We start from the raw sequence: 24,574 nt of genomic DNA on the forward strand, positions 1-24,574 counted from the left end.
GGTAAAAGCTTTTACTATCTGTTTTTATGTTTTGTGCAAGTTTACTTTCGTAATCTATCTTTCCTTTCTTAGTCATTCTTTGCTGCCATTTAAAATTTTACCAATCTTCTAGTTTCCCACTAACCTTGGCCACCTTATACGCATTGGTTTTTAATTTGATACTCTCCTTTATTTCCTTGGTTATCCACGGCTGGTTATCTCTTCTCTTACCGCCCTTCTTTTTGTTGAGCACTATGAAAGAGCTCCTTCAAATCCTCCACTGTTCTTCAATTGTGTCACCGTTTAGTCTGTGTTCCCAGTCTACTTTAGCCAACTCTGCCCTCATCTCACTGTAGTCCCCTTTGTTTAAGTATAGTACGCTCGTTTGAGACACTACTTCCTCACCCTCAATCTGTATTACAAATTCAACCATACTGTGATCACTCATTCCGAGATAGTCTTTTACTCAGAGATCATTTATTATTCCTGTCTCATTACACAGGACCAGATCTAAGATAGCTTGCTCCCTTGTAGGTTTTGTAACGTAGTGTTCTAAGAAACAATCCCTTATGCATTCTATGAATTCCTCCTCAATGCTACCCCTTGCGATTTGATTTGACCAATCAATATGTAGGTTAAAATCTCCCATGATAACTGCCGTTCCTTTTTCACATGACTCCATTATTCTTTTGATTATTGTCCGCCCCACCATGAAGTTATTATTTGGGGGCCTATCTCGTTGTACGGCTGGAAGAGGTTACAAAGGTAGGGAGGGGCGAGCGCCATGGGGTGATTTGAAAATAAGGATGAGAATTTGCCGGATGAGAGTCAATGTAGGCCAGTGTACCCAGGGGTGATGGGTGAACGGGACATGGTATGAATTAGAACAAAGGTAGTAGTTTTGGATGAGCTCATGTTTATGAAGGGTGGAAGATGGGAGGTCGGCCAGGAGTGCTTTGGAATAGTCAAGCCTGGAGGTAACAAAATCATGGATGAGGGTTTCCGCAGCAGATGGGGACCTACAAATTCCAAGGGAAAATGGTTTGTTTTTATATTTAATAGAAATATTGTTTTATCTTTCCTTGCTACTGATTAAATAGAAATGAAGTTTTATGTATAAGGTACATATAAGATTCTGAAGAGGATTGACTGGATAGATGCTGAGAGGTGATTTCCCCTGGCTGGAGAGTCTAGAACTAGGGGGCATAGTCTCAGGATAAGGGGTTGGCCTTTTAAGACTGAGATAAGGAGGAATTTCTTCACTTAGAGGGTTGTGAATCTTTCGAATTCACTGCCCCAAAGAGCTGTGGATGCTGAATTGTTGAGTATATTCATGACTGAGATAGATAGATTTTTGTACTCTAGAGGAATCAAGGGATATGTGGATAGAGCAGGCAAGTGGAGTTGAGATCGAAGATCAGCTATGACCTTAGTGAATGGCGGAGCAAGATCGAGGGGCCGTATGGCCTATTCCTGCTACTAATTTTTATGTTTATGTTCATATGTATATTAAAATCATCCTGTATCCTATTGTGAAAAACACCAAGATCTCTCAGGACTCCATGTAATTCAGCCAGTAACAAGCCATGTGGCATCATCAGTTGCCATAAAGCCCCTAATGATCTCTCCAAAGAGAAAAACGGCAGCTTCCAGGTCAGTGGAAAATTTTCATCTGCGGGAACAGATTAAATACTGAGGCTGGTGATTAAATATTAATTAAACTGCAAGTTTCATGGCATGATGCCCACTTGCTTGTTGCACCCTTCAAAATCAAGACAGTTACAGATAAGGCAGGCAACCATGTAATTAATTTTAGACTGCCTTCCCTGCTTCTTTCATCAACCTCCAGTCCTGTGTCTTGTTTTCTCTTTTCTTTAGTTAATACACTTCTACATTGGGTATTGCAAGTAGTAAAACAGTTAATATTATAATTTAACAGCCAATAAGCTATCAGACGTATAGCCGTGAATTAGACCAGGACCCAGATACAATGGCCCCTAGATTTAAGGGGTGGCCCCAATACTTAGAGGGAGGGTGCATGGAAGGCCAAAAACTGGTGAAGAAATTTTCATTTTTTTTGATCCGTTTCCCATCCAACAGTGAGTCAAATTGACAGCCTGGCCGGCAGTCGGGTGGGATCACAAGTGGCAGGAGGCTGCAGCCGGGAACCCTTGGGGCCGAGCCCCGCCAATCAGGAAGTGGGTGGGCAGAGGCTGCGATCGCGATCAGGAGTGGGGACAGATCCGGTGATTGGGAGAGCTGGGGGTGGTGAGGCTGGGGAAGACTGAAGGTTTCCTTGAGGGGCTGGGCAGGGCGGGGCGGGGGGGGGAGGGGGGCGGGGGCGGGGGGGAGGTGGTGTGTGGAGAACTCTTGCTCCTCCTGGCCTCCAAGCAGTGCTGAAAGTGGCACTTACCTTACGGAGCCAGCAGGTCCTGCTTCCCTTTTACTGCCGGGTTTCCCGACCCCTGGGAAACCTGCACAGCAACAGTCAATTTCAAATCAGGCTCCCAATTGCACTGTGGGTGTCTGATTTAAATATGTTAATTAAGCATCCTGCCTTTTCGCGGCAAGACACTTGGATACCCCAATAACCACCACTGTAAAAAGGTGGTGGCCATGTGCACAGCTTATTGGGGCCGTGTGCCCTGAATTTAACTCTTTAACCCCCAACACTCTCCCGCCCATCGTGGGATAGTTACTATCGACGGCAGAAGGTCTTGGCCTCCAATGCAAGAATCCTCATGACCGAACCCTAATGTGGGCCCCCATGGAAAACAGGGTGTTATCAGGAGGCTTCCAGGCCATGACTTCCTCCAGCCCCAACCTGCCATCCATTGGGCAGCTGATAAGCTGGGTGAAAACACAGAGCGAAAGCTGTCATACCAGCTTCTGGGTGGCAGAAGCGTAGCCCAATTTGGGATCCAGGTCAACCTGGAGGTTTGATAAGTCCCCTCATTGTGTGGGTGCTCAGCTCATGCTGTATGAAAGCACACATGGGATCAGGAACCACGGCTGCAGAGGATAGCTTTAGTCTCCCAAGAGTCTCCTAAGGTGGACTGCTTTAAAATAAAAGCATCATGGAAGTGAAATATTTTGATGCATAATGTGGAGCTGCTGGGCGAATCCTTTCTTGTTAACCTAGATCCTGGCAGTGAGCAAGGGAGAACCTGGGTGCAATCTATGAGCTGGAAATGTGTTAGCTTCGCGCCCCTAGAAAGGGTCAGAACAGGGGTGCTAAAGGTTCGGAGCTGCATGCGCCAGCATTCGTGCCACTCAGCACATTCAGTGTGTGGTGCCGGTGGCACTGACCAGGGAGCGTCGAGCTGGTGTGGAAGGCCCCCAGTTTTGACATCGCAAGGATTTTTGTTTGGCGTGACCCTGTTGCGCCCCCGAGTCAGAGCTGTCCCAGCGGCTGTGAGGGGAGGAATGAATACATCAGGTAAGTGTCACTGGTTTTATTTTTGCGATTTATATATATGTGGGATGAGCAAGCTATTGGGAATGTTTTTTGATAATTTTTTTTTCCAGTGAAGCCTCTCTTCGGGCACTCCGAGGCCGGCTCTTTAGCTCGGGATTTTCAGTTACTCAGCCGGCCTAGCGCCCTAAGAGAGGTGAGCGCTCTGCTCCACACTCAGGGCCCAGCTGCTGAATTATGTGGCTGCAGACGCAAACCATCTCCCGGCTCAAAATTTACCGTCCCGCCGTCATTAACGCCCTAATTAGCCTCAAACCGAATTTCCACCTCGATGACTTTTGGACCATCAAAAATGAGACAATTTTGTAAAATTGCACTGTCCAGTCCTGCTGCTACTGATTGTCCATGGGGAAGGAGATGAAATTGCTTGCTCCAACAAACAATGCAACTGCCATTCGCTCAAAGCATCTGTGCCTCTGTTAAAGGTGAGCTGAAGGTTCATTTGTAGCATCTTGCATTAATCAGTGACTGATTCTTTCACAAATACAAAAATGTGCATCATCACCATCATCATCATCATAAGTGGTAGGCCTGATGCAGACTCAAGCTCAATTCTCCCATCTCCAAACCATTCTTCTGCTTCTCTCTATACGATCTCCCATTCTTCGGATGGTTCAGAAGCTTCCTTCTTTTTTTCCCTCTTGGACTTTTTCCTTCTATCTGTCCTTCTTACCACCGCTTTCAACATACCATCCTCTCTCAAATATATATGCCTTTTTCTGTTGACATCGCTCAAACTACGTTCTTCTTGTTTCATTGTTATTCACTGTACTTTCTCCGTGCGTCTCCAAACCCATCTCAAAACTCTCTAGAAGCCTGATCTCTTTGCTCAGCGTTGGTGCTTCAGCTTCATATCGCACCACATTCCATATCATACATTTCCCGAATCTTTCCTTTCGTTCTCTGTTCCAGCGAGTGAGTGCTGGGCGCCTCAGGATCTACGTGGCAAGGCGAGCAGCTACAACTCCTTTTCTTCTTCCAAAAAAGCAAAGATGCAAAAGCCATTATGTCTTGTGTAAAATGTTGGGAGGGAGAAATGGCCGTCCCACAGCAAATGGCACAGAGTGAAATGTCGAAGTATTGGCAACAGCAAGAAATAACCTTCCAAAAGCTGTTGCGAACAATGCTGATGTTTGGTTCTTCAAATTCTCTCCCACTTTCTCTCCAGGACCCTGCAACCCTGCATACATGTCTTTCACAAGCAACAAGAGATAACAGCACAAATGAGGTGAAAAGACAGAAATGGGACAGAAAACAGCATGATGATATTTTTACTTGATTTGGATGTAACCGCCAGCAAAATAGACAGGCACTTCATGTGAGCTCTGAAAATGATGCCAAAGAATAGGATAAGCAAAATACTGGGTGGAGAACTGGTGCAACAGACTTCTGCCTAATTTCATAATTGACCGTCGCAATTGAACAAGCCAGGCTAACATGTCCATTGCTCTTGGCATGGTGATTTGGTTGGCAAAGACAGTGTCAGTGCAACTCAGCTAATCTGGAGGATTATCTTATCACCATTGACTGAACCAAACATCTGACCTTACTAGTCAATCTACCATCTGCTGGACCAAGATTTTTGTGATTCAAATACTACCAAGGTGCATAACCAACATGTCTCTAATTTGCCTTATGCTCAATGCTGGCTGATACTTTCAGCTGTCAAGTGCTTGTTCACATTGCCCGAAAGCATTTTACAGAAACTTTAAGTAACAATGGGCCTGAATTCACGGCCTCCAAGGGCACTTATGGGGCCCAACTTTGGCCATGACACTCATCAATTTTTTTGGCATAAGTTGTTTTTTCTGGCATAAGTTAAAAAATGCCATTTTCCCCAAAAAATTTGCTCCATGGTAAGACAGTTAGGTACGATTTTTTTTAGGTCAGTTTTTTTTCCAAAAGGGGGCGCTCCGAGACACGTACGCCAGTTTTGGCCATTTTTGCCACTTTGGCCAATCAAAAACTTACTCCAAATCGACTTAGGTCAGTGTATGTGGCCAGCTCTGAAAAATCTTGCAGGCAGCGCACATTCGGCAGACATTAGGGCAGGGATAGGGGAGGGAAAGGAACTGAAGAGGATCTCAACAAACAAGCATCAAACAATTAAAATACTAATAAAAATGAAGTAAATCCTACTGCGATGTCACCTGGGGTGGGGGGGGGGGGGTTGTGGGGAGGGGGCGCTATACAGAGCGATTGGAGAAATGCGAGCTGCTGGCCGCGATGTCACCGGTTGGCGGGGGGGTGGGGGGGGGGGTAGCCAGAGAGAGAGAGAGAGAGAGAGAGAGAGAGAGAGAGATGCTGGTATACAAAACACTCTTTCTCCCCCCTGCCCCCGCCCAAAACACTCTCTCTCCCACTGCCCCCCCACTCCCGCCCCACCCCCCAATCAAAACTCTCAAGCACAACCAATAAATAAAAAATAAAACCGAAGTCCTACCTCGCCCGGGAACTCAGCGGGCCGGGAGGCCACTCGGCCGGGGATGGGGTGCAGCGAGATCGGGGCATCCCTTCGGCCGGTGATAGGGGCTGTGGGCATTGAGTCCTGCTCACAGCCCGCAGGACACAGTGGGAGGGCAGGAGCATGCGCGTAGACTTCATTGCGCATGCGCGCAGGTGCCGGCACTGTTTTCAGCGCTGGCCTGTTGCTCCGCTCCCCCCACTTCAGAATGCACCACACGCCGGGACTCCGGGGACTCGGAAGAGCGGCCAGGATGGGGCCCCTTATTTCCGGCGGCGTTCCCAGCGCGAAAAGTCAGCGCACTTAAGGTAAGTGCGCCGAAAAAAGGGGTTGGGCAAAGCTGGGTCCTTTAAGTGGGTCTGTAGGGGCCCCGCAAGTAACAGGTTTCGGTATGCAAAGCACATGTGCCTAAAGCCCGAACTTGCGATCTGTCAATAATCCTCTTGACAGATTGCACGCATCCGGAGGAAAATGGCCTCCGTGGGAGTTGGGCTATTTGTTATCACTCATTTATATGTTAAAAACCCTGTCCATTAAGGTAAGTTTATGTTTAGCCCTGTTAAAACATGTTAAAAAAAATTCAAAAAAATAAACTTTTGTATGAAATCATTAATTAAATTGCATTTTAATTAATTTTAAATATGTAATGTGTTATTTATTTATTTATGTATTCAATGTGTTTGTGCGATTTTTGGGTATTCCCATTCATATTTATGCCAGCTCCGTAGAAACGGAATTTCCATAAGTATGAATGTGGATCCCCCCATTTTGATAGGTTGGGTTGGCCCACATGATTCCAGTGACGTGTACGAAGCCCATGCAGTCCTAATGAGGTAATCTGGGGAGTAGTATGGCATGGTTGGTGTTTTTGTGCACTTGATTATCACAGAAAACTACACACTCCCTTCTTGTCAATTCACGATCCCACCCCCTCAACAAAAAACAGGGCCGCCCATTTAAAACTGAGATGAGGAGGAATTTCTTCTCTCACAGGGTTGTAAGTCTGTGGAATTCCCTGACCCAGAGAGCTGTGGAGGCTGGGTCATTGAATATATTTAAGGCGGAGATGGACAGATTTTTGAGCGATAAGGGAATAAAGAGTTATGGGGAGCGGGCGGGGACGTGGAGCTGAGTCCATGATCAGATCAGCCATGATCTTATTAAATGGCGGAGCAGGCTCGAGGGGCCAGGTGGCCTACTCCTGCTCCTATTTCTTATGTTCCTATTTGTACTGCACATTTTTTGACAGACATGCGTCTGTCAAGTCCTGCCCCATCGTCAAGCTCCGCTGCCCCTCTCACCCACCACCACCTCCCGGCCCGAATCATTCCCCCCATGTGAGAAGCAGGACCTGAGGCTCTGACTCGCTTCCCCATCCCACCGTCCCCCGCTGACTCTGCTTGCCCGCTCAAGTCCCGGCCCTGGCCCTCTCCCGCCCCTTCTCCCCCGCCGCCCCCCCACCCCCCCCGCCAACTCTCTCCCGCTCTGACCCCGACCCCGCTCGTGGGGTCGAGAGTGCTGGCATGGGGCAGAGAGCGGCGGTGAGCAAAGAAGCGGCAGGGTGGCCGAGAGGATAGGAGAGGGAGAGAGAGACTGGGGTGAGCGGGGGGGCGGGGGGAGAGAGACTGTGGGGAGCCGGGGGGGGGGGGAGAGATAGGCTGGATGAGAAAGACTGGGGGAGAGAGAGAGAGATTAGGAGAGAGAGAGGCTGGGGGAGAGGGAGACTGCGGGGGGGAGAAAGGCTGGGAGAAAAAGACTGGGGGAGAGAGAGAGAGATTGGGGGAGAGAGAGAAAGATTAGGAGAGAGAGAGGCTGGGGGAGAGAGAGACTGTGGGGGGGAGAGAGGCTGGGAGAAAAAGACTGGGGGAGAGAGAGAGAGATTGGGGAGAGAGAGAGAGATTGGGGAGAGAGAGAGATTAGGAGAGAGAGAGGCTGGGGGAGAGAGAGACTGCAGGGGGGAGAGAGGCTGCGAGAGAAAGACTGGGGGAGAGAGAGAGAGATTGGGGGAGAGAGAGAGAGATTGGGGGAGAGAGAGAGAGATTAGGAGAGAGAGAGGCTGGAGGAGAGAGAGACTGCGGGGTGGTGGGGGGAGAGAGGCTGGGAGAGAAAGACTGGGGGAGAGAGAGAGAGATTAGGAGAGAGAGAGGCTGGGGGAGAGAGAGAGTGCGGGGGGAAGAGAGGCTGGGAGAGAGTGAAAGATGCAGAGACTGGGCGAGAGCGAGAGAGGCTGGGAGAGAGGGAGAGAGGCTGGGGGAGGGGGAGAGAGAAGCTAGGAAAGGGGGAGAAAGGCTGGGAGAGGGGGAGAGAGGCTGGGGGAGAGCGAGAGAGGCTGGCGGAGAGCGAGAGAGGCTGGCGGAGAGCGAGAGAGGCTGGCGGAGAGCGAGAGAGGCTGGCGGAGGGGGAGAGAGAGGCTGGGAGAGGGGAGAGAGAGGCTGGGGGAGAGCGAGAGAGGCTGGGGGGGCGGGAGAGAGAGGCTGGGGGGGGAGGGAGAGAGAGGCTGGGGGGGGCGGGAGAGAGAGGCTGGGTGGGGGGGGGGGGAGAGAGAGGCTGGGGGGAGAGTGAGAGAGATTGGGAGAGAGAGAGATTCAGTGTGGGAGACACGGGTCAGGGTGTGTGGGAATCGGAGGGGAGTGAAGGTACTCAGGGAAGACGGATCACGTTTGATATGTCCTTACTATACATTATAAATGCACACGAGGCCCATACTTGAGAGAAGGTCACTCTGTGACCAGTTACCTTTATTACCAAGACCTCAAGTGATGAAGATGGGTGGAGCTTCCACTTTTATACCGGTAAGTCCAGATTAGGAGTGTCTCCCACAAGTTCGCCCCTTGTGGCCAATGTTCTCAAGGTGTACAACTTAGGTCAGCTTATACATGGGTCACAATAACAGTTGAATACATGACATCACCTCCCCCCCAAAGTCTTATTGGGATCACAGGTTAAGTCTCTCTGGTGGTTTACGCTCCCTTGTTGAACGCCTGAGTTGGGGCTCCATTTGTTGGGCGCTGGCCTGAGTGCCTGCTGTTTGCGCTGTCCGGATTGCCCACAGTGACTGGGCTCTCCTCCACTTGGTTCCGGTGTTCGGTCACCTGTGGTGGAGTAAACTCTACGTCATGTTCTTTCTCTGCTTCTCCTATAGGGTTGCTGAACTTCCTTTTAGTTTGATCCACGTGTTTGCGGCAGATTTGTCCATTGGTAAGTTTAACTACCAAAACACTATTCCCCTCTTTGGCAATCACAGTGCCTGCAAGCCATTTGGACCCTGCGGCGTAATTAAGGACAAAAACAGGGTCACTGACATCAATACATCGCGCCCTTGCATTCCTGTCATGGTAGTCACATTGTGACTGACGCCTGCTCTCAACGATTTCATTCATAGTAGGGTGTATAAGGGACGGACGGCAGGGGGAGAAAGCTGCAAGAAGCCTCAGTGCTGATCATGGAAGGGCAATGTGGTTTTATTAAAAAATGTTAAAAATTGAACAGCTACAAAGAATTTGAATTGTCTCAAACAAGTGCATGTGTCCCGTTTATCACAGTCTATCTTTAATTACAGAATGCACTCCCTCACCCTCACACACAGAAATATCAAGAAAATTAAAATACAAGCCTTTGCAAGGGTTCAATAAACAAATTTTCACTTTTTCTGCAGCATTTTTTAAAATGGCCGAGTGCCAATGTTTCCTTCAGACTGCGCGTGCGCGAACGCTCCAACGCGCATGCGTAGGATTGCCGACATGAAAAAAACTCATTTAAATTGTACCCGCCCCCTCCTACTTACAAAATCAGCGCGAGTGGTAAGCTCCGCCCCCTGGGCGCCGCGCCAAGCAGACATCGAGCTGCAAAGCGCTCGAGAATAGCGCGTTTTTTTTCAGGCACCGTTTTCGGCACGAAAAACGGCGCCCAGCTCGGAGGGGCGCCTGTTTTGCCGCGTGTGGAAACTTGGGGCCTATATGTCCGTAGCTGTGCGTCAATCGGCAATAATGTTGGCCTCCTGGCCTTGGACACCCACAACCTTACGAACTGTTTGATACTCATCAGGGACTGGCTGGCCCCCGTGTCCAGCTCCATAAATACTGGGATGCCATTGAGGAGCACTTTCATCATTATCGGTGGCGTCCTAGTATATGAACTGTATATGTGCTCCATATGAACTCGCTGAACTTCAGCTTCCAGCGATTTCCCCCAGTATTCATTTGGCCTCGTAGGGCTTACATCGGGCCCGTCCTCTTTGTACATCAACCTGACTGCAGCCTTCCTGCACATACGTGTCAAGTGACCACTGACATTGCAGTTTCTGCAGGTATATTGCAGGTGTTTGTCTCCACACCTCCAGCAAGAGCTGGAGGCCCCATTGTTGGAAACAAAAGGTCCATTACCAGTCGATCGTCTCTGACTGTCTCTGTGACTCTCCTTAAGCGCACCATTAACAGGTGTTGATGGCCCCATTACTGGCCGCATTGTCCATTGCAATGGCATGAATCGCTGTTCAGCTAGCCATTGTCTCTGTTGAATTCCCCCTTTGGGTTTGACTACATGCTGGGGCATGTCCGATTTCCCTTGTCTGCCAAGAGAACTGTGTGCCGCGTCAACAATGTTGACTCCCTGGTCGTTTGCCGCATTTGAGCCAAGATTTTTGTCATACATCATTCTGGTCTCTTCCTCCCCTGAGATAAATGTCTGGGCTATCAGAGCCGTCGCTTCCAAGGTCAAGTCTTTGGTCTCAATCAATTTCCTGAAAACCTCAGCCCTCAATAAAAAAGTCTCGCAGCATCTCCTCTCTGCATGCATCTGGGAACTTACATAGGCTCGCCAGTCACCGGAGATCTGCCATGAAATCTGGAACGCTTTGCCCTTCTCACCGCCGGTGCGTGTAAAACCGGTGTCTCGCCATGTGCATGCTGCTCGCTGGTTTAAGGTGTTCCCCGATCAATTTACTGAGCTCTTCGAATGTCTTGTCTGCCAGCTTCTCTGGCGCTAGAAGGTCCTTCATCAGGGTGTATGTTCTGGATCCACAAACCGTCAGGAGACGAGCCCTGCGTTTGTCGGCCGAATCCTGTCCCAACCATTCCTTAGTGACAAAACTTTGCTGTAGTCTCTCAATAAAGTTGATACAATCATCACCAACACAGTACCTCTCTTCTGTGCTGCTAGTGGCAATGCTCGCGTGGTTCAAATCCCAGTTTCTCGCCACCAATGATATGTCCTTACTGTACAGTATAAATGCACATGAGGCCCATACTTGAGAAAAGGTCACTCTGTGACCAGTTAACTTTATTACCAAGACCTCAAGTGATGAAGGTGGGTGGAGCTTCCCCTTTTATACCTGAAAGTCCAGGTTAGGAGTGTCTCCCACAAGTTCGCCCCTTGTGGTTAATGTTCTCAAGGTGTACAACTTAGGTCAGCTTATACATCGGTTACAATGATAGTTGAATACATGACAACGTTCTTCCAAACTTCTATAAGGGACATCGTTGGAGTGGATGATATACAGAAGTCATGACACTGTCACTATTCACTTCATAACCAATAAGTCTGTTAACAATCCATACACAATGCCTGCCTCATCTATGGGGCGGGGGGGGGGGGCCTGGGGGAGGATGCATTTGCACTGGAGTAAGGTACTTCGGCTGGGACAGGCATGTACTTGGACTGGGGCACGGGACTTTGGCTGGCCCTTGCTGTCTTCTGGGGAGCTCTGTCCTCTGTCACTTCAGGAAGTCAAAGTGGATCGATTTACAATTTGCAAAGTCAGTGAGACCTTGGGATGGGCGGTTCCAGTGACACATTCCTGTGAAACTTCAGAGTGTGGCTTATCCTCCAAGGGGACCAATCACAGACAAAGGGTGGAGCATTGTGGCCATTTTTGCAGTAGAAATAAGCACATCCTTTTGTGATTCACTTGAGGTATAAATTTAGATAAGCTTCAATCTTGGCAGTTTGGAAATGCATTGAGATGGCATTGTGTTCCTGATCCCAGTAATTAACAGTAATATTAGACACCTACAATGAGATGACATTGTGGTCCTGTTCCTAGCAGTTAGCGGGATAGTTACACACCTACAATGAGAAAGTGTATTTTACTAAAGAGATCTACCTCCCATAAAAAGATTTCAAGATGGTAAACAAAATCTGTTGCAAAGATGTAAACCACTTGACAAAAGAACTTGCTTGATGTTGAACCTTCCTTGCCAAATTAAAGTTAAAATGAAATGAATAAAGTCAATGTTACATTTTGTTCTAATGCAACATGTCATACCATATCTGTAGTACAAACAGGATATATACGAGTAACCCAAAACAAGCGCTCTACTCAGAGCTCCGACATGGCAAGTGAGCCCCAGGTGGGCAGAGGAAACACTTCAAGGACACCCTCACAGCCTCCTTGAAATAGTGCAACCTCCCCGCCGACACCTGGGAATCCCTGGCCCAAGACCGCTCAAAATGGAGGCGAAGCAACCGGGGAAGGCACTGAACACCTCGAGTCTCTTCGCCGGGAGCAAGCGGAAGTGAAGCGCAAACAGCGGAAGGAGCGCACGACAACCCAAGCACCCCACCCACCCGTCCCTCGAACTATCGTCTGCCCCACCTGTGACAGAGACTATGGGTTCCGCATTGGTCTCGTCAGTCACCTTAGAACTTGTGATATCTTCACAGAGCACAGCACACACAGCTTCCTAACATGGCAGGCAGCTCTCTCGGAAGTCTCCGGAAATCCGCCTGGGCTGTTTATTATTAGCCCTGCACTTGCAGTACACAATATGTCCACATCCACAGTGGAGCTACAAACATTACAAGCTTACAGACATTACAGAACTCATATTAGTGTGGAAGCCAATCATCCTCGACTCCGGGGTACTGCCTAAGAAGACCCCTTTCAATGCTACAAATTATTCAGAATTAAAACAGCACTTTGGACCAACTGCGATGTTAACCATTTGGGTTGTCAGTTTAGTGTCGCCCATTAATAGTAATATTGACCCAGAGCTCGTTAACTATTCCTAAGTGATTGGTCAACAATGTGCACCCTCCTACAGGCTTGTAAATATGTTGACCATGCTACAAATCATCCAGAATAACATTAAAAAGTTCCAACACAGAAAATCATTGCATATATACTTCTGTTTGTCAATATGTCATTCCATCCTGAAGCTGATAAAATAAAATAAATTGGACCCGTGCTCATCACGTGACTGATGAAAAAAGAGAGAAAAGATTGGAGTGACAAGAAGGATGATCACCCAGCTCATTATGAATACAATATTTAAACATGATTATATAGGATTGCATTGTTTTTACAGCACAGAAACAGGCCATTCGGCCCAACCAGTCTGGCATTTATGCTTCATTCGAGCCTCCTCCCGTCTTTCCTCATTTAAATCTATCAGCATAACCCTCTATTCCCTTCTCCCTCATATGCTTGTCTAGCCTCCCTTTAAATGCATCTATACTATTCACTTCAACCACTCCCTGTGGTTGAGAGTTCCACATTCTCACCACTCTTTGGGTAAAAAAGTTTCTTCTGAATTCCCTATTGGATTTCTTGGTGATTATCTTATATTGATGGCCTCTAGCTTTGCTCTTCCCCACAAGTGGAAACATTCTCTCTGTATCCGCGCTATCAAAACCTTTCATAATTTTAAAGACCTCTATTAGGTCACCCTTCAGCGTTATTTTTTCAAGAGGCTAGAGACCCAGCCTGTTCATCCTTTCCTGATAAGTACACCCTTGTGTTTCAGGTATCACCCTTGTAAATCTTCTCTGCAGCCTCTCCAGTGTCTCTACATCCTTTTATAATATGGTGACCAGAACTGTAAGCAGTGCTCTAAGTGTGGTCTAACTAATGTTCGATACAGGTTTAGCATAACTCCCCTACTTTTCAATTCTATACCCTTAGAAATAAACCCTAGTGCTTGGTTTGCTTTTTTCATGGCCTTGCTAACCTGTGTCGCAACTTTTATTGATTTGTGTATTTATAATCTGAGATCCTATTGTTCCTCTTTCCCAACTAGACTCGCACCCTCCAAGTAATAAGTGACCTCCATATTCTTCCCACCAAAATGTAATACCTCACATTTATCTGTGTTTAACCTCATTTGCCAATTATATAGACATTCTGCAAGTTTATTAATGTGCTCCTGTTATCTCACATTACAAAACAAACCATTTTGCCTCCTGGAAAATAGCAATCGAAATTTAATTCAACCCAAAAAAAGAAAAAAAGACTTACAGACAGAATTCTTGTGGTCGCTGTCCTTACTGGGAAGCATTTTGACTCCTCTCGACTTCAGCTCAATTGCCTTTTTCACTTTTGTCGAAAAAATAAAAAATAAGAAGAGTTAAAAGATGAAAGTCACATTGAAATATAAAAGCACTGTATGATTACAACAGAATGGAATCCATTTAAAGAGTATATTTAAGTGCTATTAAATGTTCCTGCTGGAAGTAGAAAAGGCATATTATGGTCTATACAAGAGTATTTTTTTGGCCTGTGAGGAAATGCCAAAGTTTCCTATCTGTTGGTTGATATTTCTAATAAAAACAGAAAATGCTGGAAATACTCAGCAGGTCAGACAGGATCTGTGGAGAGAGAAACAGAGTTAACGTTTCAGGTCGATGACCTTTCGTCAGAACGTTCATCAGAAACAGTTCTGACAAACAGTCATCAACCTGAAATGTTTGGCCCGTGATTTTGGCCCCTTTGTTTGCAAAGGGGCCCGTAAGGGCCGCGCAAGTTCCAGGTTTTCATGAGGAAAAAGAAACGTCCAAGTACCGAAAATCAACCCATGCGCCAGAGAAAAGCTGCAAAAAACGGAAGGTGCGCCCGTTTTGGCCGGAAGTAAATTTGTACCCCACTGTGCAATCAGGTAAGTTTATTTTTAGCACCATTAAGACAGGTAAAAAAAACAATCTAAAAAATGTAATTTTCTTTTAAATATTTAATTAAACGTCACTTTAATTAATTTTAAATATGCAAAATCGTTCCTTTTAAATGTATTTGAAGTGTAGATGTATTTTTTGGGGTATTCCCATTCATGCTGAAGGGGATTCCGTATATATGGAATTCTCATAAGCATGAATGGGGATTCCCTTCTTTTATTGGATGGGCTGAACACGTGATCCCAGGAGCACTTGCGTTCTCCCTGCGCCCCTGGGATACATAGGCCTCTACCCAAGGGTACCCGGAGAGGGCCAGGACATCCATACTTCCCGGACCACCAGGTACACGGGCATTTTATTCGTGAATCGGAGGCATTTCCTCGCGGGAAGCCTCCGACCGCAAATTCAGTGCCTTTAATTCTGTTTCTCTTGGCACAGATGCTGCCTAACCTGCTGAGTATTTCCACCATTTTCTATTTTTTTTCAAATTTCCAGTGTCTGCGGTATTTTGCTTTTGGGTTGATATTTCTAACTTGGACATCCCATGTACCTAATGAAAATATATTGTGTTTGTATCTTTTAATTCTTTATTTGCTCATAAGAAATCACTGCTTTTCATATGTTTGGCTAGTCTCAAGGAATGCTGGGAAATGTCTCTTTATATATTTCAGGAGACCTCTTTGGAAAACTCCAACAAGCTGATTAAAATGGTTGAAATTGTATAGCAATGGGGAAGAGTTTAGCATTCAATTCGTATTTTAAAATCTGATAATTAAAAATAGTTGTTGATTCTTTCTTCTAATTTATTTAGTTCATTTTAAAAAAATGATTACTATCTTTGGAGAACTTACTAACATGGATTGTGGGTGCTAAGGGTAAATAAAATGTTTTTTTTTAAAAGGTAAAACTAAAGTAATAAACATGAGTATGGGAAGAAGAACTATTGGAGAAAAAGGAAAATTGTTTTCTCCTTTCATAAAGCATCTTTGTGCTCATTAGGGAAATTGTGGACAGTGTTGGGGAATAAGCACCCACTGTTAGCATCAAGTGCTCCCAGGTCAGGTACTTTCACAGCTAGCTCCCTCTACTCTGCCTCAACAGTATGCTTCAATGCCATAAGAACACCTTTTAATGCAATAGTGTGACATTTATTCCACTCACCAGATCAACCAACATTAGGCCTATCAAAGTGAATGAGACAATTGGTGATGAATTTGGGGCAGTTACATGTTGTAAGCTGACGCTCACTGGAATCTGGACTGAGATGGGCCAAACTTATTAGATGTTGAATCCATACCACCAGGAGGCAGAGCAAACGATCATCCCATCGGCCTGGATTTGAAATCAGGTCCCCTAGGTAGCATGCCAGTGTATAACTCACTAGGGCCACCCTGTCCCCTCAGGAGTTTTTTTAAATCAAAAATAGTGATTTGGGGGTGTTTTTTTTTAATCGTTTCAGGTTAAGAATAAAGCCACTCCTGACATTAAACAGTTTAATTACTGAAATGTTGTTTCAGCATCAAAGCCCATGAGCTGCAAATATTAAAAAAATAATTGAGGCTGGAAGGCACGATCTCCCTCAATCTGTTGTCAGTTCAAGGGTTCAGTTTACAGGCCAATAAAGGACAGCTGTTGTATTCAGACAGCTGATGATTCTTTCATTAATCATAAACTACTTAGCTGGCAGAGCCTTCCACATAGGGCAGGGTCCATGACATAGAACAGGTGGCGAGATGGACTGTTCTTAAGCAAGTTAGTACCTTTCCAAATGAAATTTGCAATCCTCAGTTGTCTACAAGCTGTCTTCAATGGGAATACAATTTCAGCCAGAGACACTTGTACCATGGCACTAATCACAAATTTAACCATGTACATGGATATTATATTTTGCCCATGTTCCAGTGCCAAAAGGTTGCACTCAAATACCCTTAGCTCATTCAGTCTGATAAAATTGAACCTTTTCAATGGTTACATGCCCAGCGCTCATTACAATTGACATATTTACAATTAAATGTACACTGTAATCTTTGCAAAATGTAAAAGCAATAACCTTAATTGTCATTAAGTTCAAAGGTCCACCTACTATATTTGGCCTTCATGGTAACAAGGTCACCTCATTTTGGTAGGATTCAACTTCATCTCCTTATTTTCCACTCAAAACAGATTAATTTTTGATTCAATCCCGCATTACACCCTTGTTCAAAAAAGGTGTAAACATGAACCCAGCAACTACAAGCCAGTCAGTTTACCCTCGGTAATGGGGAAGCTTTTAGAAACAATAATCAGGGACAAAATTAACTGTCACTGGGACAAGTATGGATTAATTAAGGAATGGATTTGTTCAAGGAAAACCATGTTTAACCAACTTGATTGAGTTTTTTGATGAGGTAACAGAGAGGGTTGATGAGGGCAATGCGGGTGACGTGGTGTACATGGATTTCCAAAGGCATTCGACAAAGTGCCACATAATAGGCTAGCCAGCAAAGTTGAAGCCCGTGGAATAAAAGGGACAGTGGCAGCATGGATACAAAATTGGCTAAGTGACAGGAAACAGAGAGCAATGGTGAATGGTATTTTTCGGACTGGAGTACAGTATACAGTGGTCAGATCTAGGACCAGTGCTTTTCTTGATATAAATGACTTGGATGTGAGTGTACAGGGCACAATTTCAAAGTTTGCAGATGACCAAAGCTTGGAAGTATAGTGAACAGTGAGGAGGATAGTAATAGACTGCAAGAGGATAGAGACAGGCTGGTGAAATGGCATTTGAAAGCTAACGCAGAAAAGTGTGAAGTGATATATTTTGTTAGAAAGAATGAGAAGAGGAAATAAAAATTAAAGGGTACAATCCTAAACGAGGTGTATGAACAGAGAGACTTAGGGGTATATGAGCACAAATCCTTGAAGGTGGCAGGGCAGGTTGAAAAAGCAGTTAAAAAAGCTTAGGGGATCCTGTGCTTCATATATAGAGGTACAGAGTACAAAAGCGTGGAAATTATGATGAACTTGTATAAAACACTGGTTCGGCCCCAACTGGAGTATTGTGTCCAATTCTGGCCACCGCATTTTAAGAAGGATGTGAGAGCCTTAGAAAGGGTGCAGAAATGGTTTACGAGAATAATTCCAAGGATGAGGGACTTCAGTTACGTTGATAGACTGGAGAAACTGGGACTGTTCTCCTTAAAGTAATGACGACTGAGAGGAGATTTGACAGGTGTTCAAAATCATGAGGGGCCTGATAGAGTAGATCGAGAGATACTGTTCCCATTGGCAGAAGGGTCGAGATCCAGAGGACACAGATTTAAGGTGATTGGCAAAAGAATCAAAGGCAACATAAGAAAAAACCTTTTTACGGAGCGAGTGGTTAGGATCTGGAATGCACTGTCTGAAAGGGTGGTAGAGGCAGACTCAATCACAGCTTTAAAAAGAGAGTTGGATAAGTACATTGAGGAAAATAAATTGCAGGGCTATTGGGAATGGGCGGGCAAGTGGGACTAGCTGAAATGATCTTGCTGAGAGTCAGCATGGGCTCGACGGATCGAATGGCCTTCTTCCGTGCTTTAACCATTCTATGAACGAAGTCATGAATAAACAGAAGGCTGGACTGAAGAAACATTTGCAGATTACCAACATTTATTAATCTCATTCATAATATTAATTATATACTTTTGCCAATCATATTTTTGTCGGTTCAACAATGAAAGTTGATACAAACCTTCAGATTCACTGGTGTCAAACAATCAAAAGCTAACTGTTTACAGAAACTGGTCTCAGTTCTTCCTTTGACCAAGCACGTGCGCTTGCTCTAGACAAATGAACCAGCATATTACCTATCAATAAACTGGGCTAGACCCCAAAATAATTTAAGAGTTAAAGGAGATGTCAACACTATTAAAGATGATTGAAAAAAAATTTTTTTGGCAGCTTCATCTTTGATATGATCAACAACACAAAGGCTGGTAGATATTTGCCAGGATTATCCACAGGCCATCATTATGCATGGGCACAATGGAGCCAGTTTTCAATCCATTGGGGAACATTCTGAACTAAAATACATTTAAACACCTTCGCTTAAAAAAAGATGGAAGTTCCGTAAAGTACATTTCAGAAAGAGTTGATGCTGTTTAATGTCCTTTTAGCAACAACCTTGTAATATTGAGATTCATCTGTGTCTGATCCAGGATAACGAGCTGTCACATTATTATCAGACTTAGAAATAAAGCAATTCTCTTGGGATTCTCCCTCACTGTGGGAAGCACCTAACACATTTCATAGTGACACTGCTGAGACTGGGAACGTAGTGTTGTGGGGAATCCCAGGTGTGAACCCACATGCAACCATTCTGTGTCACTGCACATTGGTGTTTCAGTGAGGAGAAAATTGCGGCCGGAGGCATCCTTTGTATGAACGCCTCCGACCCGAAAAAAATCTGGTGGTCCCGGAGGAACGTAGAGATTCCGGTCGGAGGCCTAGATTCGCTGCACAGTGCATGGGGAGATACCTTTCAGGTACGTACGTACATGCCAGAGTCACGTGTGTCAGGACCACCAATCACTATGCAGTATTCTCATTGATATAAATGGGAGCTCTGTTTGTACGGACCTCCATTTGCTATCAATGAGAAAAACCCATAAAACACAGCATAATAAATAAATAAAACACCTCACATATTTAAAATTAATTGAAATTGAATGTAATTAAATGTTTTAGAAAAAAATATATTTTTTGGAATTTATTGAAAGTGTTTTAACAGTGTTAAAATAACCTTACCATAATGGACAGCGTTTTTAATATAAAAATGATTGTTGAAATTACATTTTTATGGATAGGCCGTGTGGCGCTGGATTTGCCTTGCCTCAGCACTACCTCATCAGCACCCCAATACTGCTCTCTGCAGGCGCCAATGGAAGGCGCTAACGGAAGGCGCTAACCAACTGAATTTTTCCCCCATTTCCTATTTATCCACTGAAGAGAAGTGATTCTGCAGTTATGAGCAACAGTAATTTGACACTGATGTAAAGTATTTTATTTGGTCCAAGTAAGTGACTACCAGGAGATATGCCAGTTGACAAGAGTCCAGGCCAGGTCCATGGTCACACTTATCCACCGTTCAGTTTTCCTTTATTCTGTGCCCAGCAGTACAAAAGTTATCATCTCACTGCTGGACAATCTGCTACCATTCCCTCTGGGGAAAACCATTTTCTAAATAAGTCTTGTGTGATCTGTGAATAACTCTGTCAATAAAATCTTGTGCTGGCACATCAATACTACAGAGGATCTTTCATTAGTGTCAGGCAACGGATTCACAATGAGGAAAATAGTGAATAGTCCCCATCAATTGACCTTTGCCCTTGAGTGGAGAACTGCCAATCCCATCCGCCTCGAGCTGCAGCAATACAGCAGCTGTGGAGTGCCTCTCCGACCAGAAAAAGAGGAAGTTGGCCACAGTTCCAAGTCAGCTTGCACTTCAATCCCTGTAGCATCTGGTCACATCTGAAGATTATGATGCTTCCATCATCATTCAATTGATCATCTTAGTTGCATTTTAAATAGCTTAAAAAAGGGAATGGAGAAGGAAACCTGACAGGTTTACTAACCAAAGCATTTGTTACTTAATAAAGCATTCATAATTTTGAACTAAAAAATGCTGGAAATGCATAGCAAGTTAATTAGCATCTGGTAGACATGGCGCACTGTTTCAAGCATGATGGAAGGTTCAGGACTAAAGTGAGAAAGAAAACTGAGCTTATGGAAGTAGATTAAGTTCTAGTGTAGAGGAATCCAGTAGTGAATACGAATACAGTATGTGCAGAAAGCAGTGTCGAAGATGTAGAATACAGTAAAGCCCAGACACTTGTGGAGAAATGTGATTCGCGCCAAGAGAACATAGATTTGTGTCCATCACCGCAGCAGAATAAAGCTGGGAGGCAAGCAATGCAGTCAGAAACTCATGTGGGGAGGGGAAGGTTAGGAACTTATTTGGGGGGAGAAGGTCCGATCCCATCAAGGTGAGCCCGTCTGCTCTTTGGTGAGTTGTGTCTGGAGCCTGCCAGTCAGAATGAATGGCTCAAATTACACATTGCAAAGTACCTGATTACTTCAGCAGGCAGGATCGAATTAAAAATTCCAGATAAATTGTTGGGTGTGTCTTGTCCTCCAAAGGGACCAATCAGAAATCTGGTCTTGTCCTCCAAGGGGACCAATCAGAAATCTGGTCTTGTCCTCCAAAGGCACCAAACAGAAATCTGGTCTTGTCCTCCAAGGGGACCAATCAGAAATCTGGTCTTGTCTTCCAAGGGGACCAATCAGAAATCTGGTCTTGTCCTCCAAGGGGACCAATCAGAAATCTGGTCTTGTCTTCCAAGGGGACCAATCAGAAATCTGGTCTTGTCCTCCAAGGGAACCAATCAGAAATCTGGTCTTGTCCTCCAAGGGAACCAATTTGAAATCTTGGGGGGAGAAATTGCTGCTTTTTCAGAGGCCCGTATGTGCCTCCGGAGCAAGACTAGGGGTGGGGCGGGGAAGTGGGCAAAGGCTCCAGGGAAATTGCCCGGGAATTTACGGAAGCGCTGCAAGAGCAGCTCCGCGCCCCGTGGGTAGCACCCCAGGTAGCCGCACATCTGGCGATTACATCATCGCCATGCGCAGCGACCCCTCAGTGTCACGTGCCAACTGCTTTCTTCCCCGCAAGGGATATTGCCCCACTCCCCATGAGGCTGCAATGGGCGAGTATCAATGCCGGACATCCGCTTGTGGAGTGGAACTTAAAGGGGAGGTCGCCAGAGCCCTATGCCACCATCTTACATTTTTTGCCGACTCTCACGTCAGCTACCGTACATGTATTTTTTTTAATTCGGTCTGGGATGCGGGCGTCACTGGCAAGGCCAGCATTTATTGTCCATCCGTAATTGCCCTCGAGAAGGTGGTGGTGAGCCACCTTCTTGAACCGCTGCAGTCCTTGTGGTGAACCTACTCCCACAGTGCTGTTAGGGAGGGAGTTCCACGATTTTGACCCAGCGACGATGAAGGAACGGCAATAAATTTCCAAGTTAGGATGGTGTATAACTTGGAGGGGAACTTGCAAGTGATGGTGCTCCTATGCGCCTGCTGCCCTTGTCCTTCTAGGCGGTAGAGTTCGAGGGTTTGGGAGGTTTTGCCGAAGAAGCCATGGTGAGTGATGGAGGGAGTGAATAGTGAAGCTGGTGGATGGGATGCCAATCAAGCAGGCTGCTTTGTCCTGGATGATGTCGAGCTTCTTGAGTGTTGTTGGAGCTGCACTCATTCAGGCAAGTGGAGAGTATTCCATCACACTCTTGACTTTTGCCTTGTAGATGGTGGAAAAGCTTTGGAGAGTCAGGAGGTGAGACACTTTTCACAGAATACCCAGTATCTCACCTGCTCTTGTAGCCACATTATTTATGTGGCTGATCCAGTTAAGTTTCTGGTTAATGGTGACCCCTAGGATGTTGATGGTGGGAGATTCAGCGATGGTAATGCCGTTGAATATCATGGGGAGATGGTTAGACTCTCACTTGTTGGAGATGGCCTTTGCCTGGCACTAGTGTGGCGCGAATGTTACTTGGCCTAAGCCTGAATGTCGTCGAGGTCTTGCTGCATGTGGGCATGGACTGCTTCATTATCTGAGGAGTTGCGAATGGAATTGAACACTGTGCAGTCATCAGCGACCATCCCCACTTCTGACCTTATGATGAAGAGAAGGTCATTGATGAAGCAGCTGAAGTTGGTTAGGTCTAGGACACTGCCCTGAAGAACTCCTGCAGCGTTCTCCTGGGGCTGTGATGATGGACCTCCAACAACCACAACCATCTTTCTTTGTGCTAGGTATGATTCCAGCCAGTGTAGAGTTTCCCCTCTTTTTCCCATTGATTTCAATTTTACTCGGGCTATTTGATGCCACATTTGGTCAAATGCTGCTTTCCTGCATCTACCTTGTTAAGCCATGGAAGAATTTTGCATGTTTCAATAAGATTATCTCTCATTCTTTTAAACTCCGGAGAATATAGGCCTAGTCTACTCAATCTCTCCTCATAGGACAATTCTCCCATCCCAGGAATCAGTCTGGCAAACCTTTGTTGCACTCCCTCTATGGCAAGTATGTCCTTCCTTAGGTAAGACCAAAATGGTACACAATAGTCCAGGTGCGGTCTCACCAGGGCCCTATATAATAGCAGAAAGACATCTTTACTCTTGTACTCAAATCCTCTTGTAATAAAGGCCAACATTCCATTTGCTTTCTTAATTGCTTACTGTACCTGCAGGTTAACTTTCAGTGATTCATGTACAAAGATACCTAGGTCCCTCTGAACACCAACATTTTCCAATCTCTCACACTTTAAAAAATACTCTGCTATTCTATTTTTCCTACCAAAGTGGATAACTTCACATTTCTCCATATATTCCATGTGCCATGTTCTTGCCCAGTCACTTAGCCTGTCTATATCCCCTTGCAGCCTTTTTGCATCCTTCTCACAACTTGCATTCCCACCTATCACATCGAAATAATTGAAATAGATTATGAAAAGCTGAGGCCCAAGCACTGATCCTTGTGGCACCCCACTAGTTACAGCCTGCCAACCTGAAAATTACCGTTTATTCCTACTCTCTGTTTTCTGTCCATTAACGAATCCTCAATCCATACTTGTATATTACCCCCAATCCCATGTGCCCTGATTTTGTTTAACAACTTCTTGTATGGCACCTTATTGAATATCTTCTGAAAATCCAAATACACAACATCCACTGGTTCCGCCTTATCCATTCTACTAGTTACAACCTCAAAAAACAGATGTGTCAAACATGATTTTCCTTTGCCAATTCCTATTATTATTTTCTAAGTGCCCTGTTACCACATCCCTAATAATAGATTCGAGCATTTCCCCCACGACTGATGTCAGACTAACTAGTCTGAAGTTCCCTATTTTCTCTCTCCCTCCTTTCTCAAAGAGCGGGGTTACATTAGCTACCATCCAATCGCAGGAACCGTTCGAGAATATGAGGCGTTTTGGAAGATGACAACCAATGCATCCACTATCTCTACAGCCACCTCTTTCAAAATTCTTGGAAATAAGCCATCGGGTCTGCGGAATTTAGTGGCTTTCAGTCCCATTAATTTCTCCAGTACTATATTTTTACTAATACTAATTTCTTTCAGTTCCTCATTCTCGCTAGACCCTTGGTTCTCCACTATTTCTGGGAGGTTATTTGTGTCGTCTTCCGAGAAGACAGACACCAAGTATTTGTTTAATTTCTCTATCATTTCCTTATAATTTCTCCTGTCACAGTCTGTAAGGGACCCACATTTGCATTCGCCTTTTCCCTATACATAACTATAGAAGCTTTTACCGTCTGTTTTTATGTCTCTCGCTAGTTTACTCTCATATTCTATTTTCCCTTTCTTTATCAATATCTTGGTCCTCCTTTGCTGAATTCTAAAATCCTCCCAATCCTCAGGCATACTGCTCTTTTTTGCAACACTATAAGACTCTTCCTTTGATCTAATACTATCTTCAACTTCTGTTGTTAGCCACGGTTGAACCACTTTTCCTGTGGGGCTTGTGTACCTTAAAGAAAGAAAGCTAGACTTACATTTATATAGCGCCTTTTATGATCACCAGATGTCTCAAAGCGCTTTAGAGAATGAAGTACAACCGGAAAAGGAATTATATTGAAGGAATGTATGTTTGTTGTAAATTATGTATTAGTTCTTTAAATGTTAGCCATTGTTTGTCTACCTTCATACCTTTTAATGTAGT

The 24,574-nt window shown here is 45.2% G+C and overlaps 1 protein-coding gene across 1 annotated transcript in view; it reads right to left on the reverse strand.

Annotated features, from left to right (window-relative positions):
• The window catches only part of LOC139266579 (CUB and sushi domain-containing protein 1-like), a 3,131,815-nt gene that overhangs the window by 1,266,719 nt on the left and 1,840,522 nt on the right, over nucleotides 1–24,574 (reverse strand). The window contains exon 7 of the mRNA XM_070884173.1: nucleotides 14,152–14,229. Within this exon, the coding sequence (XP_070740274.1) occupies nucleotides 14,152–14,229 (78 nt within the window). The remainder of the gene's footprint in view (nucleotides 1–14,151; nucleotides 14,230–24,574) is intronic.

The sequence above is a fragment of the Pristiophorus japonicus genome, chromosome 7 (assembly GCF_044704955.1).
Source record: "Pristiophorus japonicus isolate sPriJap1 chromosome 7, sPriJap1.hap1, whole genome shotgun sequence".
Taxonomy (NCBI): Eukaryota; Metazoa; Chordata; class Chondrichthyes; family Pristiophoridae; genus Pristiophorus; species Pristiophorus japonicus.